The sequence below is a fragment of the Amblyraja radiata genome, chromosome 20 (genome assembly GCF_010909765.2).
Source record: "Amblyraja radiata isolate CabotCenter1 chromosome 20, sAmbRad1.1.pri, whole genome shotgun sequence".
Taxonomy (NCBI): domain Eukaryota; kingdom Metazoa; phylum Chordata; class Chondrichthyes; order Rajiformes; family Rajidae; genus Amblyraja; species Amblyraja radiata.
The window spans coordinates 25,580,188-25,596,068 of NC_045975.1; the positions used below are offsets into that span (position 1 = coordinate 25,580,188).

The following is a 15,881-nucleotide window of genomic DNA, read 5'->3' on the forward strand; positions in this document are numbered from 1 at the left end:
AACTGGTTAATGCACAAAATTATAAGCACATAATTGCAATGTCACCATGTGGAACACAGATAGGTCTTACAATCGCTTTGTATCTATTAGACATCACTAGGAACACAAAGCACTGGAATAACTCAGCAGGTCAACCAGCATTTCTGGAGAGCAGGGATGGATCGGTGATGTTTCGGGTCGGGACGCTTCCGCACACGTGGGTCGCGCTCCACGGATTGGCTGGCCGTGAACACAATCCCGCCCCTCTGTTACGCCCCGCCCACACTGCCCGTCCGGCCAATCGCTCGTCTCCGTTTACCTGTGTGACGAGCAGACGCAGCCGGAAGTCAGGGAGCAGCAGTAGAGGAGCCAGAGGACATGGCGTTTAATGAGGAGATACTGAAGAGACAACTGGGGAAGGTGAGAGAGTTACAGGAGAGAGACAGGGTGAGAGGGGAAACATATGGAAATCGACCTTGTGTGTGAGAGAGGAGAGACTATGAGAGGGAATGAGACAGGTAAAGTGTAGGTGGGAGGGAGACAAAGTGTGAGAGGGAAGGGGACTGGCGCAGCGTGAAGGGGATGGGCAGAGTGTGAGAGGGAAGAGAAAAAGTATGCCACAGATGCGCGCACACTGCATCTCATCGAGATTCTGACCAGGCATTTATTTTTCAGTATAAATTCCGGGATTTAACAATCAATGAAATGAAGGATGTGCATCAAAAATTCCCTGATCTTAAATCTTCACAGGACACATACAGTAAGCTTTACAATTGTTTTATTTCTGGGTTTATTATTGCCATGTGTACTGAGGTACAGCAAAACAACTTTATTCTACATGCTATCCAATCAAATCAGAACTTTTTTTATACTTTTCTCTGTAGTTGTATTGCATGTTGATATGTGTTCAATTAAATGAAGGATCGCTATGTTGAAATATTACAATAAATTAGGAAGTATTTTTTATCCCGTGGAACACAGTTCTGCAGGAAAAGACAAAGTGCTGCAGGAACTCAGCGGGTCGGGCAACATCTATGGAGGGAATGGACGGAGGATGTTTTTGGTTGGGACCCTTCTTCAGACACTCACCTGTGGAGTGATGATAGACTTGTGTTATGGCATGTGTTGTTACTCTTGTTGTAGAACCTTGCTCACACAATTTCCTACAAAAGTTGGGCTTCTCAAGAATCAAGTCAATTCAAGAGTTTTTTTGTTATTTGTCCTGAAGCACATAAGGTTACATAAATCCTAAATGGAGACTGTCACCTTACTGCTGTACATGGATTTGGATTATTTTCTCTGGTATTTTCGAGACTGAGTGTTGGCTTGGTAGAAGTATATACAATGATCAGAGGTTTAGATAGGGTAGCCAATCGGAGCCTTTATCCTAGAGTGGAAATGTCAAAAACTACAGCGCGTAGCTTTAAGGTATGAGGGGCAAAGATTAAAGGAGATGTGCGGGGCAAATGATTTTACACAGAGTGATGGGTGCTTGGATCACACTACCAGGGATGGTGGGGTTTAATTTTCTTTTAGACAAGCACGTGGATATGCCAGGAATGAAGGGATTTGGATCGCATGCAGGCAAAAGAGATTAGTTTAACTTGGCATCATGTTCTGCATGGACATTGTGGGCCAAAGGGTCTGTTCCTGTGTGCTACTGTTCTATGTTTTATGTTATGACTTGTGCTTCATCCCCCACATGACCCTCTATTGTTTGTTTTCTGGTTAGGGGGCCCTTATTCTGATTAGATAGATGACATGAACGTGAAGAAAGTTCCCAACCAGCAACGCCACCCATCCATGTTCTCCAGCGATACTGTCTGACCTACTGAGTTACTCCAGCACTTTGTGTCTTTCTTTTTCTTTCAAAGTGTTGATTTATAAAGAACATGATAGTTATGTTTGTGAATAAAGAGCTCTGCATTGTGATGAAAGCAAAAATTGAGACACTTTGCACCCTCAACTAAATATATTACATCCTGAAATTGTGAGATTCTCTCAGATTCATGGGACTAAAAAAACATGTGTTAAAATTTCAGCTTTCAGTGATGGCTCGCAGAAAGATTTGTTGAATATAATTGGAACCATTCCAGTACGACATCAAGGTAAGTCCCTTCTCCATAATAGACACAAAGCTGGAGTAACTCAGCGGAACAGGCAGCATCTCTGGAGAGAATCGTCTGAAGAAGTGTCTCAACCCGAAACGCCACCCATTTCTTCTCTCCAGAGATGCTGCCTGTCCCGCTGAGTTACTCTAGCTTGTTGTGTCTATCTTCGGTTTAAACCAGCATCTGCAGTTCGTTCTTACACAAGTCCCTTCTCCATGTTGAAAAAGGGACAGGTTTCTGTTGGATATTGAGGTTCTCAATGCCTGTCAAAAACAGGAGTCCAATATTCAACCATAATCTATCATCTGGAGATTATTAGGTCTGCACAATCTAATATTGCTACTAAGCATGTAGTAGATTATGCTGAAGAGAAAAATATTCATTAAAATGGCCATGGTCTTAATTAAGGCTCATGTTTTCTCTTGTTTCTCCCAAGACAATCTGAAAACAAGCTTTGCTTGGCTCTGCCTTTATGCCTATCTATGAATGTTGTTTATCTTGAATGGATTTTAAATATGTTTTCTTTACTGTATTTAAGTTGCTGTTATTATTACAAGATGCCCAATCATTGTAGCTTTTATATATTTCAAACTTCAATAGAACATGTACAGCACAGGAACGGGCCCTTCGGCTCACAGTGTTTGTGCTGAATATCTGCCTGCACGATCCATGTCCCTCTATTCCCTGCACTTCCATGTGTCTATCTAAAAGCCTCTTAAACACTGCTATCGCATCAGCCTCCACCACCACCACCATTGGCAATGCATTCCAGGCGTAGACTTGCCCCACACATTTCCATTAAACTTTACCTCTCTCATCTTATAGCGATGCCCTCTAGTGTTGAACATATCCCCTCTGGAGAAAGGTTGTAATCATTTTATATATTTCAATCAAGTCTCCCCTGACGTTCCAGAGAAAGCAATTCAAATTTATCCAACCTCTCCTTTGTAGCTGAAACCCTCCAATCTAGGCTGCCTTCTGGTCTTATTGGTATATTCTGTTGGCCTGGTTTCCATGTCTCATTGCTTGTAATGAACGTTTCTAGGATTTTGTTGGTGGGCTGTGTAATTTGCTTGATCAGATACAAATCTCAGATATGATTTTCTTTCCTTGATCATCTAGGATTTCCCTATAATATTCCTATTCGAATATGGATTCTTGACTCTCATCCCTTTGGTCCTCCTTTGTGTTTCCTGAGACCAACATCCAAGATGGTCTTACGCGTTGGAAAGCATGTGGACACAGGGGGACGCATCTATTTGCCATACCTGCAACACTGGAGTCATGTAAGAAATCAAAATCCCCAGCATCGTTCTGGCTTGATCAGCAAAGAATTCAGAAAAGCCAGGAAACATTGGCACAAAAGTCCGTCAACACAATGGTGGCACAGTGGCACAGCTTGTGGATCTTGCCTCACAGCGCCTGAAACCTCCGTTTAATTCTGACGTTGGGTTCTTTCTGTGTGGAGTTTGCACATTCTCCTTGTGACAGCGTGGGTTTCCTCCTTGTGCTTCGGTTTCCTTCCTTATCGCAAAGATGGGTGGGTATGTAGGTTAATTGGTCCTCTGTAAATTGCCCCTAGCGTGTAGGGAGTGGATGAAAAAGTGATGTAACGTGGAACTAGTGTAAATGGGTGATCGAAGGTCGGCATGTACTCAGTGGGTCAAAGAACCTGTTTCCATGCTGTGTCTAAACACAACGAAAAACAGTGACAGGGTTGTATTGTGTGCCTAGAGCTCACAGTGCTGGTGTAACTCGGTTGGTCAGGCAGTATATCTAAAGGGTGTGGATTGATGAAGTTTTGGGTCAGGTCCCTTCTTCAGACTGATGACAGTAGAGGGAGAAAGCTGGAAGAGAGGTGGGGATGGGTCAAAGCCAGGCAAGTCGTATGTGAATGCAGGTGAGGGGGATTTTTAATTGAGAGGTGGGTAGAGATGAAAAGGAGACAATGACATGTAAAGCCTGAGAGAAGGATATAGGTGGAAGAGGACGGGGGGGGACTGGGGAAAGGGGTGTGGGTTAGTGTGAGATATGGGTGTGAGCTAGAGTGGTATGGGACAGGATAGAGAGAAGGGTAAAAAGTGGGGGAGACCATTGGGTTGTAAGCTCCCCAAATAGAACATGAGGTGCTGTTCCTCCAATTTACCTGTGGTTTCAGTTTGACACGGGTGTGATGTTTTTATTTAGGAATTTAACAAAATGTGTGCTGTTAGTCTTTGGATTTGGTTAAAGCAGATAGAATCCAGGGATAATGGCAGAGTGGTTCGTCTGGAGGTGAGGTTGCAGCTGGCATGGCGCCTGTAGGCCCTGACTGGTTAGCACGCAACCAAAGGCTTTTCACTGTACCTCGGTATATGTGACAAAAAACTAAACTGTAGGAGAGTACGTCTTTGATCTCTGAGGGTTGGCAGTGGCTTTGCTTGTGCCCTGTTGTGAAGACCCGTCCCCCAAGGGAGAACTTGGGATGTGTCTTAATTAGGATAAAATCAATACTGATGCCAGGACTTCATGGAAGGAAAACTCTTAACTTAATCACTCGGTTCAAGGTGTTTTGTACAATGTATCACTAAATGGTGAATTATGCCAAGTTCCCCATACATCATCTTATCACAGACTGACTGTAGGTACTTGGTAGCCGAAGGGTTTGGCATTTCTCATTGTGACTGAGAATGCTGGTTACGATTTATCTGGTGCACAATATATGACCTGATCATAAAAGGGAATGAGGAGAGAAAGGTAGCTACTTTAGTCATTACATGTGCACTAATTGAATTTTCATGCTTTAGCCAAAGACGAATATCACTGGTTTGCTGAATGATATGATCGCAAAGTTTGAGGAAGTAATACCATTGTATACGAAACGCTCTGCTGAGGCTCCATCCTTGACGGATCTCAACACCATCATAGCCAAGATTTCATCGGGTTTGTAAATTCTATTAACTTTCACCTGGGCATAGACAAATAGACATGGAAAGCACCAGAATATATATCATCTATCCAGTCACAAGGCTCTCTTTTATAACACTCTTTCACTTATTTCTCAAGAATAATTATCCATTTCCAAAAACATGTCATCACCAACTCGCTCCACATAAGCCTTGGGCATTGGATTATTTATGAATATAGAACTGTACAGGGACAGGTCTTTTGGCCCACAATGGCATTTCAGAGAGTTTTGAATAGGCACATGGATATACAGGGAATGGAGGAATATGGATTACATGCATGTACATCATGTGCGGCACACATATCATGGGCCATAGGGCCTGTTCGTGTGCTGTATTGTTCGAAGTTCTAATGTCAATGCTGAACACAATGCCAAGATAATCTAACCTCATCTGCCTGCACGTGATCCATAACCCTCCATTCCCTGCATATCCATGTGCTTATCTAAAAGCCACAATTGTTTCTGACTCCACCACCGCACCTGGCAACATGTTCCTGGCACTCACCATCCTCTGTTTAAAAAAGAAACCCGCAACATTCCTTGAAACTGTGCCCCTCTCATCTTAAAGCAAATGCATTTTGATCTCTGTGTTAAGTAGTTCATTTTAATCTCGCTGGTCTGAGTTGAAGTCCATGTTCCCTTTGTTTTGGCAAGGGATAAATATTGGTATTTTCATTCTGCCCATCACTTGAAATATTGAATTATTTATTTCTCCAGACTAAACTCCTTACTCTGCCAGAGAACCTAGGGTCTTCAATTTCCACTGTAACTTTAGTTGCATTCCTCAGTGCCATAGCAATTGCCTTAAAGGCTCCCATTGAAAGTCTGATACCCAGAACTGTTCACTGCTAAACCATCAGAGCTTGTCTGGTGACATGTGCCATCGCACTAGATCTTTATTCTTTTTGGGCCTCAGATTTTCCTGCAAATAGACATAAAATTGCTTGGACAGTGAACGAGGTATAGCTGAGCATTCTAGTTATGCGTTGATTTGAAATGAGTTTTAAATGAAAATAGTGTGATCTTTTCATGATCTGGCCCTGAACTTGAACAAACAACACAGCTTTATGTAGCAGCCTAGAACTGGGCCTTATGATCTGCTGTTATAATTTTACTGATTTACTTTGAAGGAAAAAGTGTACCATACTTAACTGGTCTGTATTTGATGTGACTCCAGACTTGGCAGAATAGTTGACTCCTAACAGCTTCCACAGTTCGGGGACAATTGGAGATGAACATAAGGTTCCTGCTTATCTTGTGAACACATTAAAAACAAAATATAATATGTAATAAAAAGGAACTGAAAATGCTGGTTAATATCAAAGATAGACACAAGGTGCTGGAGTAATTCATCGGGTCAGGCATCATCTCTGGAGAAACAAAAGATACTTGTCAGTACTGTGAGGAAAGATGGGAAGAAAATAGGGAAAGTTAAACTGAACTTTCCCAAAATATGTAAGATTAAGCATGTGTGATACCATCTTATTCGTACCATACAGGTGCCTCTGATATCAGTGCTGAGCCACCAATGCAAGCTGCCGACTATCACCCCAGCAAAGTCACGGTGCTCGGAACTGGTGATTTGGGAATGGCGTGCACCATGAGCATCTTGGCGAAGGTAAAGCAATCGAATCACGCATACTCCATGCGTATAATCGATCTCGGGCTGGAGTACCACTCGCTGGTGGTGTGTATGGTATTTGTTGTACATGAGAAACTTCATTAGTCGGGAAGTGATCGTAATGTGGAAATTGCTGCCACGTGGATTTCACTTGCAATATGCACGGAGAAGCTGCATCAATGCACACATTTGAAAGAGAGATGGATTGAGGGTGGATGAAGGAGGAGGGAGGAAGGAAGGTTTCTGTGGAGCTTAAACACCTGGCTGGGTCAGTCTCTTGGAGGTCAGGTGGATTTCCCCAAGGTTGTCACTACTTGCAGGGTTTTGGTAAGATTTGCTGAACCACATTGAAAATGTTCTTGGGGCAGTCAGGATAAAGCCACAGGCAACAAGTGAGAGCAGAGAGTGGGTAGGCGAAAGTGGTCAAGGCTGGAGAGGGTCACAGGATGTGGGAGTCGATTTTCATCTGTTCAAGCAACTAGACAGTTGGTCAATCAGGTTCCAATGTGCAGTGATTCTGAGTGGGAAAGGCACATGTGAATCTCACCTTGACACTGCATTAAGCTCAGCTTAGATAACAGTTAACTGGCCAGCTAAAACTGACATCTTAGACTGAAACCTGTAGAATGAATGTTATACTGAACAGTTCACTACACCAGAATGTAGAAACGAGGAACTGCTGATGCTGATTTATCAAGGAATGGCAGAAAATGATGGAGTAACTCAGCAGGTCAGGCAGCATCTCTGGAGAACATGGATAGGTGACTCGGGGTCTGAAGAAGGGTCTGGACCCGGAACGTCACCTATCCATGTTCTTCAGAGATGCTGCCTGACCCGCTGAGTTACTCCAGCATTTTGTGCCTTTGATACAACTGGTGTTTGTATCCACTGAAAAGATGGAGGGGTAAGGTGGAAAACTGGAAAAATTAAATCATGCAAATTTGTTTTTCTCTTCCATTTTTAGGATATTGTGGAAAAAATAGTATTTATTCCTACCACAGAAAATACAGTGAAGAGTGGAACATTGGACATGGAGATCTTCCATCTGCCCAAAGTTGAATTCAGCAGAGGTTTGTGATTGGAAAAATTCAGTAGAAAATGTTTTTGTTCCATTAAACAAACTTTGAAACAATCCTAATCAAATGTTTGAAAATTAGTAATGAAATGGAACTACAGATGTTGATTTATACCGAAGGTGGACACAGAATGCTGGAGTATCTCAATGAATCAGACAGCATCTCCAGAGAAATTGGATAGGTGACGTTTTGGGTCCAGACCCTGTGTCTATCTTTGTGCTTTTCTTTATTTCCAAAGCTCACTTTTAAAATTCCGGGTAGGCTGTGGGCCGAGCATCAAAAATGTGTCTAGAAATCAGCTTTCATGACCCATGTCTTGGAACTACATGAAATTTTGCACAGATTTAGATAAAATATAATTGAGAATAACTCGTCAGTACCAAAAGTTGCACATTAATTAATTAAACTAATTAGAAAATGAGTTCAAAAAAGTAAGCGCCATCCAATGCCCATATTACACCATGGGGAGCCTATTTCCGTGCTGCAGTCTATTTAAACCATATTATTATACTATATATATATATCGGAGGCCCGACCCAACTCTCACCACCCACGGGAGGCCCGGTCCAACTCTCACCACCCACCTGAGGCCCGACAGCCCGACAGATCCTCCACAGCATCCATCAGCCTACTGACAAGCCCGACCGACAGATTGACCGACTGACACTGGCCCTAACCCTTGTTCTACATTTGTTATTGCTCATTTTTATTTAACAGTTCACATCATAACTTTATAAAGATAAAATCAATTGAAAAACAAAACAAGGTTCGCATTACCTTTATTCCTTCAAAACCTTGTTATTGTTTTGATGTAATGAGGAGGCAGAGCGACCATAAAACAAAACGCGGGATTGGTCAATTTGCGACCGACCTCAATGTCAAATGTGCATTGATTGGGCAATTACTACTCGGAAAATTTGAGTTTTTTCTCATATTTTAAAAACATTTGCAGGTTTTGGTCTTGATGAGTTCCAGGTATGATTTATATATTTTTACACAATATGTTAAAAATTCAGGTAGTTCCGTGAGTTGGGTCACGAACTTGAACGAAAAAGCTCCTCGGCCCACAGCCTATGGGAATTTGTTTTGTGTAAGATTTTGTCATTAGTCAAAATGACCAAAGAACACATTTGGGGTCGAGTTACAGCTAATTCATTAGTCGATTTAAATCTTCTTCCCTTCAACACTTTGTTGGCTACAGTAGAGTTTGCTCCTTTGATTCCAGCAGCCTCACTAACAACAGGGAGACATCTGCACATGAATTTGCTGCACATGGCTTTTTCCAGAGGTTTGTTCAAGACCCTTCCCTGAACTGATGACACTTTTCTCCCTCCAGATTACTCGAAATCGGCAGATTCTTCTGTGGTGATCGTCACTGCCAACACCTGGGGTGATGAGGAGTCCTACCTGGAAGCTTTGCAGAGCAACGTGGACTTGTTCAGGAATATCATCCCCAACATCGTGCAACACAGTCCCAACTGTGTTCTTGTTATTGCCTCCCAGCCAGGTACACAGGCCGCTGATGTCACTGGGAGATGGGGGAGAGGATTTATAAGGCAGTCGGAGGTAATAACACTTGTACAGGAAGTGTTATGGAGTATTGATGCTGGTGATGTGTGATAGAAAAATCATTACCAGTTGTCTGATATTGTGGAAAATCCAGGATAAAGTGTGTGTTTGGTGAGGGAGGGGGGAGCTTAAAGCCTATTTCAATTTCAGAGAATAGCTGTTGTATTGGGCACATCATAGGTGTTCCATACTGCATGTTATTTATCAATGGGACTTTATTGTCATACTAGACCAAGTGCAGACCCGTTGGGTCTGTTCCCCCAACGTGCGGTTGTGGGGGGGGGGGGAGGCGGCATGCAGCGTCACACACACTAACGTGAAGGGGCAGAGACAGAGAGAGAGACACACAGAGAGGGGCAAGAGGGATGGGGGGTGGAGAGGAGGAGAAGAGGGAGGGTGGGTGAGGGGGGAAAGGTGGGGGAGGAGGGGAGGAGAGAGAGAGAGGGTGAGTGAGGGGGAGAGAGAGGGGGTGCTGAGGGGGGTGAGGTGGGGAGCAGGGAGGGGAGGGAGGGTGGAGGGGAGGGGGTTTAGGGGAGGGTGGGGGAGGGGAGAGAGGGGGGGGGAGGACGGAGGGGGGGGGGAGAGGGGGTGCTGAGAGGGGGGTGAGGTGAGGGGAGGTGGGGAGCAGGGAGGGTGGAGGGAAGGGGGTATGGGTATGTGGAGGGGAGGGGGGTTTAGGGGAGGGATGGTGGGGAGGGGATGGAGGGGGAGAGAGGGGGGAGAGGAGAGGGGGGGGGGGAGAGAGGAGAGGGAGGGGAGAGGAGAGGGAGGGGAGAGGAAAGGGGGGAGAGGAAAGGGGGGGGTGATGGGGAGAGGAGGGGAGAGAGAGAGAAAGGGAGAGATACAGGGGGGGGAGAGAAAGAGAGGGGGATAGGGAGAGAAAGAAGTGGGGAGAGAGAGGAGGGGAGAGAGAGAGAGGGTGCCTTTTTACTTCAACCCAAACAACCATTTGCAGGCAGTGCTTTTTTCCTCAAATTAACCATATTTTCATTTTCAAACCACATTATGGGTACACAGTTGTGGAGACATTTGTTCAGTGTTATTCAGAGCTCTGATTGAGGCACACCAGTTGCAGAGACTGATTGAGGCACACCACTTGCAGAGACTGATTGAGGCACACCACTTCCTGGTTTTATAGTCCCTCCCCCTCCCTCCAGCAGGGGCAGCAGAGAGAATGGGGAATTTTGTAAAAACATTAATATCTCTGTCATCGTGTGCACATGCTAGATGGGCTGAATTACCACATGTTACGTTGCATGGTGATTAACCTTTGTCTTTTGCCTTGTCAGTTGACGTGATGACATATGTGAGCTGGAGGCTGAGTAGGTTTCCTCCGCATCGTGTGATTGGGACAGGTTGTAATCTGGATACTCGCCGCTTCCAGTACATCCTGGGGAAATCAGTGAAAATGTCACCGGCTGAAACGGAGGCCTGGATCATTGGAGAGCACGGGGGTAATGAAGGTATGCACTTCATGAGTCACTGCACTGTTATTAGACTGGTTACTGACAGATAATTCAAATAAAGTTATAGTGGGTTCTTTATGTGCCCTGCTATTGTTGTCATTTCCTCTCTATTCCCAGCTCTCTTAACTTGATGTAGAGGGTACAACTCTTTCTTAGACGTATTGTACAGGTATTAAACCTTAATTTTTCACATTCACCTCCAACATGGATGGTGCAGCTGGTGGAGCTGCTGCCTCACAATGCCTGAAAACCGGGTTTAATCCAGACCTCGGGGTTACATGTTCACCCTGTGACTGCGTGGGTTTCTTCCAGGTGCTCATGTTTTCTTCAATGTCCCAAAGACATGCGAGTTTTTAGGTTAATTTACCTCCTGCATTGTCTTGGCTGTGTGTTTAGGGTTGTTGTCCTGTTGGAAGGTGAACCTCCGCCCCAGTCCAGAACGCTCTGTAGCAGGTTTTCACCAAGGATCTCTCTGTACTTTGCTCTGTTCATCTTTCCCTCAATCCTGACTAGTCTCCCAGTTCCTGCCGCTGAAAAACATCCCCACAGCATGATGCTGCCACCACCATGCTTCACCGTAGGTATAGTATTGGCCAGGTGATGAGCGGTGCCTGGTTTCCTCCAGACGTGACGCTTGGCATTCAGGCCAAAGAGTTCAATGTTGGTTTCATCAGAACAGATAATCTTGTTTCTCATGGTCTGAGACTCCTTTCGGTGCCTTTTGGCAAACCCCTAGCGGGCTGTCATGTGCTTTTTACTGAGGAGTGGCTGCTGTCTGACCACTCTACCATAAAGACCTGATTGGTGGAGTGCTGCAGATATAGTTGTCCTTCTGGAAGGTTCTCCCATCTCCACAGAGGAACTCTGGAGCCCTGTCAGAGTGACCATCGGGTTCTTGGTCACCTCCCAGACCAAGGCCCTTCTCCCCAAATTGCTCAGTTTGGCCGGGCGGCCAGCTTTATGAAGAGTCCTGGTGGTTCCAAATTTCTTCCATTTAAGAATGACTTCGAGACCTGCAATGCTGCAGAAATTGTTTTATACCCTTCCGCAGATCTGTGTCTCGACACAATCCTGTCTCGAAGGTCTACGGACAATTTCTTCATGGCTTGGTTTTTGCTCTGACTTGCACTGTAAACTGTGGGACCTTATATAGACAGGTGTGTGCCTTTCCAAATCATGTCCAATCAATTTAATTTACCACTGATGGACTCCAATCAAGTTGTAGAAACATCTCAAGGATAATCAATGGAAACAGGATGAACCTAAGCTCAATTTTGAGTGTCATAGCAAAGGGTCTGAATATTTATGTAAATGTGATATTTCAGTTATTTCTTTTCAATTACTTTGCAAAAATTTCTAAACACCTGTTTTCGCTTCTTCATTCTGAAGTATTGTGTGTAGATTAATGATTAAAAAAATGAATTGAATCAATTTTAAAATAAGGCTGTAACGTAGCAAAATGTGGAAAAGTGAAGGGGCCTGAATAATTTCTGAATGCACAGTATGTCTAAGAAAGAGTTGTACCCTCCACATAATAGAGCAGATAACCTCCCAACCCATATGAATTCAATGAATGGGATGCACTATATCTTAGATGATCCTGGTGTCTAATGGGTTTAGCTGTTAATTGTGGCATGTTGGGAATTGTTATTGATTTAGGAATTGTCTTTTTTGTGGAATCTGAAGATTTGTATTAACTCAGATTGAGAGAATGAGGTCCACTTTCCAAGTCAGACATAGCAATCCTAAAAAAAATATTTAAGAAGGAACTGCAGATGCCAGAAAATTGAAGGTAGACAAAATTGCTGGAGAAACTCAGCGGGTGAGGCAGCATCTATGAAACGAAGGAAATAGGCAACATTTTGGGTCGAAACCCTTCTTCAGAAAAAAATATTTTCCCCCATTATTGTCTCCCAGCAAGGTTCCCATTGGAGCTTTGTTTTGCATACTAACTGTAGACTATCAATCTGAGAAATGTAAATGTTTCAAAACACTTCTAGATTTTTCTGCATATTTGGGAATGTGTTGACTCATTTCAAAAACACTCATTTTATTTTTGAGGATTTGATATAGAGGGAATGAAAAAATATTTGAGAAGGATAATTCTTATAAACATTTGGTTTTACCCTTGGTTTTCAGTGTGTGTGTGGAAAGGCTTGGAAGGGGATAATGGCCAGAATAATAACCCGGGTATGGTAACGGACCATGAAACATGTAAACAGCAGGCATACAGGTACACTTATTTGAGTGCACACGTAAACATATTTTATTGTCTTCATATATGAAGGACAACTTTCCCACAGGCTAAGTGGTATTCACTACTTGAATTAATTGCTTGAAAAGTACGGCATGGAAACAGGCCCTTCAGCCCACTGAGGTTGATCATCATGCAGAGACCATCACCTTTTTGTACTTGTTCTATGTTATCCCACTTTCTCATCCACATGATCTGCACACTAGGGGTGATTTACAGATGCCAATTAACTTACAAACCTGCAAGCCTTTGGAATGTGGGAGGAAACCGGAGTACCTGGAAGAAACCCACGTGGTCACAGGGAGAATGTGGCAACTCAGCACAGATAGCACCCAAGGTCAGGATTGAACCTGGGTCTCTGGCGCTGTGAGGCTGCCAGCTCCACCAGCATACTGGCGTGGACGGTCGTGTCTGAAATGCATCCTTGGTTCAATTCAATACAACACACTGCAAACATAAACATTAACTAGACATTAAGTGTAAATACTTTATTAGTGATTTTATCAGTAGAAACCTCTTGCTGGGGTTCACTAATAGTTTTCAGACGTGCATGGAAAGATTAGAGGGCATAGTTTTAAGGTGAGGGGGATAACATTTAAAGAAGATGTACAGGGTCATTCTTTTACACAGAGTGGTGGGTGCATGGAATGTGCTGCCAGTTATCCTGGTGGAGTCAGATACGATAGTGACATCCAAGAGGCTTTTGGATAGCAGTATGGGAATGTATGGAATGGAGAGGTATGGACACAGGAGATTAATTTAACTTGGCATTATGTTTGTCACAGACATTGTGGCCAATGGGCGAGGTCCTGCACTGTACTGTTCTGTTTTCACAGCTGGGGATAAAACTTGTCAATTATATTACTGCAGTTATGGATTTGAATGCTTTGTTTTATGTTCTAGGGCTTTTAAAGGGTTAAAGGATAAAAGTCAAAGGTCGTGGTCTGTTGGCTTGTCCGTGACTGATTTAACTGAGACTGTCTTAAGAAATCTGGATCATTCGCACTCTGTCTCCACGCTGGTGAAGGTGAGTGGAACATAATTAGGTTGTAAGTCCGCAATGACCAGGTATAGAGAATAATTCAACTTTTGTTGCTGCATTGGTGATTGGAAGTGTCGGTCCAACTGTTTGCCTTCAGTGCATTTCTGGGTAGCTTCCCTCCAGCTCTGGTTATGCTGATTCATGGATTCCAGTTTAAAATTAATATTCCTGAAGGATTCTTTTTTTTTTTTTACTTTCACTGGATATCTCACTCAAATATCTAAAACTGGTGAAACAAGGAACTGCAGATGCTGGTTCGCAAAAATAGACACTAATTGCTGGAGTAACTCAGTGGGCCAGGCAGCATCTCTGGAGAACATGGATAGGTGATGTTTTTATCTGAGGAACTGAGGTTTTTCCACCTTGGAAGGAAGAGCAGTAAAGGTCTTTCTTTCGCATGACAAGTCCTGCAACATTCAATGGGCAGTCTTGCCCCAACACCACCTGTTTGCAATATTTGGAGATATTACAACAGTAAAATATTACACATGCCAGTGAAAAGTATATAGTGTCTACCAAGACTATGAAGTCTTCGTAGAGTCTGAAGAAGGGCCCTGACCGGGAAGAAAGGTTGTGACCCACAATGTCACCTATCCATGTTCCCCAGGGATGCTGCCTGACCCACTGAGTTACTCCAGCGTTTTAAGTCTTTCCTTGGTTTTCTTTGTCACACTAAGGATTAACCCCAGTGCATTGTTCCCACAGGGCTGGTACGGAATCAGCAGCGAGGTGTTCCTCAGCCTGCCATGTACACTAACCAGGGCTGGAGTGGTCAGTGTAAGTGCGCCAAAAATATCGGAGCAAGATGAAGAAATGTTGCAGAACAGTGCAGCAACTCTCCAAAACCTCTTTCAGCAACTGAAGATTTGAGCTGCTTTAGACTTCGGAGATACAGCGCGGAAACAGGCCCTGGGACCCACCACATTCGCACTGACCAGCAATCATCTGTACACTAACACTATCCTATGCACTAGGGACAATTTCCAATTTTACCGAAGCCAATTGACCTACAAACCTGTACATATTTGGTGTGTAGGAGGAAAGTGGAGCACCTGGAGAAAACCCACGCAGTCACAGGGAGAACGTACAAACTCCATCCAGGCAATACCCGTAGTCAGGGTCTCTGTCACTGTAAGGCAGCAACTCTACCACTGCGGCACTGTGCCACCCCTGTTATTTGTACAATTATTCGTAACAGTGAAGGACACTCATTGTCTTCCTGTGCTCATGCCTTGAGAGCATGGGCACTCTGCAACTGGAAGCAGTTTGCCTTAAATGGACTTGCAGCCTAAGGCACTTTATACCCCACTGCCATGTAGCCTCTGCTTAACTCAGGAGATAGGCCTGATTCTGTTATTAACAGTTTCTGGTTAGGTGCACGTTAAATGATCTTGCATAAATTTAGAATAGATAAAAAAGACACAAAGTGCTGGAGTAACTCAGTGGGTCACGCAGTATCTCTGGAGAACATAGATTGGTGATGTCTCATTTTGGGCCTCTTCTTCAGACTCTAGTTCAGACTAGAAGGATCCTGACCAAAATGTCACTTATCCATGTTCTCCAGAGATGCATGCTGCCTGACCCTCTGAGTTACTCCAACATTTTTTTGTGAACCAGTATCTGCTATTCCTTGTTTCTACACTCAGGAAAGCAAGTTTTGCCAGTAACCTGGCTGACATTCCTTAATCAAAAATCACAAGGAATATAGATTTTACTATTACATACAACCCTACTTGGCATCTTCACAAGTCCAAAGTGGTGACTACAGGTCTACATGGCAGTTATCAACTCTGAAGGGCAGTGGATTGCTTTTATT

The 15,881-nt window shown here is 43.8% G+C and overlaps 1 protein-coding gene across 2 annotated transcripts; it reads left to right on the forward strand.

The window, feature by feature from the left end:
* The first annotated feature begins 320 nt into the window (after nucleotides 1-320).
* uevld (UEV and lactate/malate dehyrogenase domains) lies at nucleotides 321-15,074 on the forward strand. 2 transcript variants are annotated; one of them, XM_033039102.1, is made up of 12 exons: nucleotides 321-399; nucleotides 655-739; nucleotides 2,022-2,087; nucleotides 3,213-3,376; nucleotides 4,877-5,012; nucleotides 6,537-6,655; nucleotides 7,623-7,728; nucleotides 9,071-9,241; nucleotides 10,593-10,766; nucleotides 12,909-13,002; nucleotides 13,927-14,050; nucleotides 14,771-15,074. In XM_033039102.1, the coding sequence occupies exons 1-12, from the start codon at nucleotides 358-360 to the stop codon at nucleotides 14,933-14,935; spliced, it is 1,446 nt and encodes a 481-aa protein (XP_032894993.1). In that variant the 5' UTR covers nucleotides 321-357; the 3' UTR covers nucleotides 14,936-15,074. The 2 variants fall into 2 exon arrangements, with proteins under 2 accessions (XP_032894993.1, XP_032894994.1); XM_033039103.1 differs by lacking the exon at nucleotides 655-739 and having other exon boundaries at nucleotides 343-399.
* The last annotated feature ends 807 nt before the right edge of the window (nucleotides 15,075-15,881 follow it).

Bases quoted from the DNA above. Each gene is read 5' to 3' on its own strand.
- uevld (XM_033039102.1), top strand. From the start codon at position 358: ATGGCGTTTAATGAGGAGATACTGAAGAGACAACTGGGGAAG. The intron at 7,729-9,070 runs GTTTGTGATTGG...TTCTCCCTCCAG, and splicing joins CAAAGTTGAATTCAGCAGAG to ATTACTCGAAATCGGCAGAT. The intron at 14,051-14,770 runs GTGAGTGGAACA...TTGTTCCCACAG, and splicing joins CTGTCTCCACGCTGGTGAAG to GGCTGGTACGGAATCAGCAG.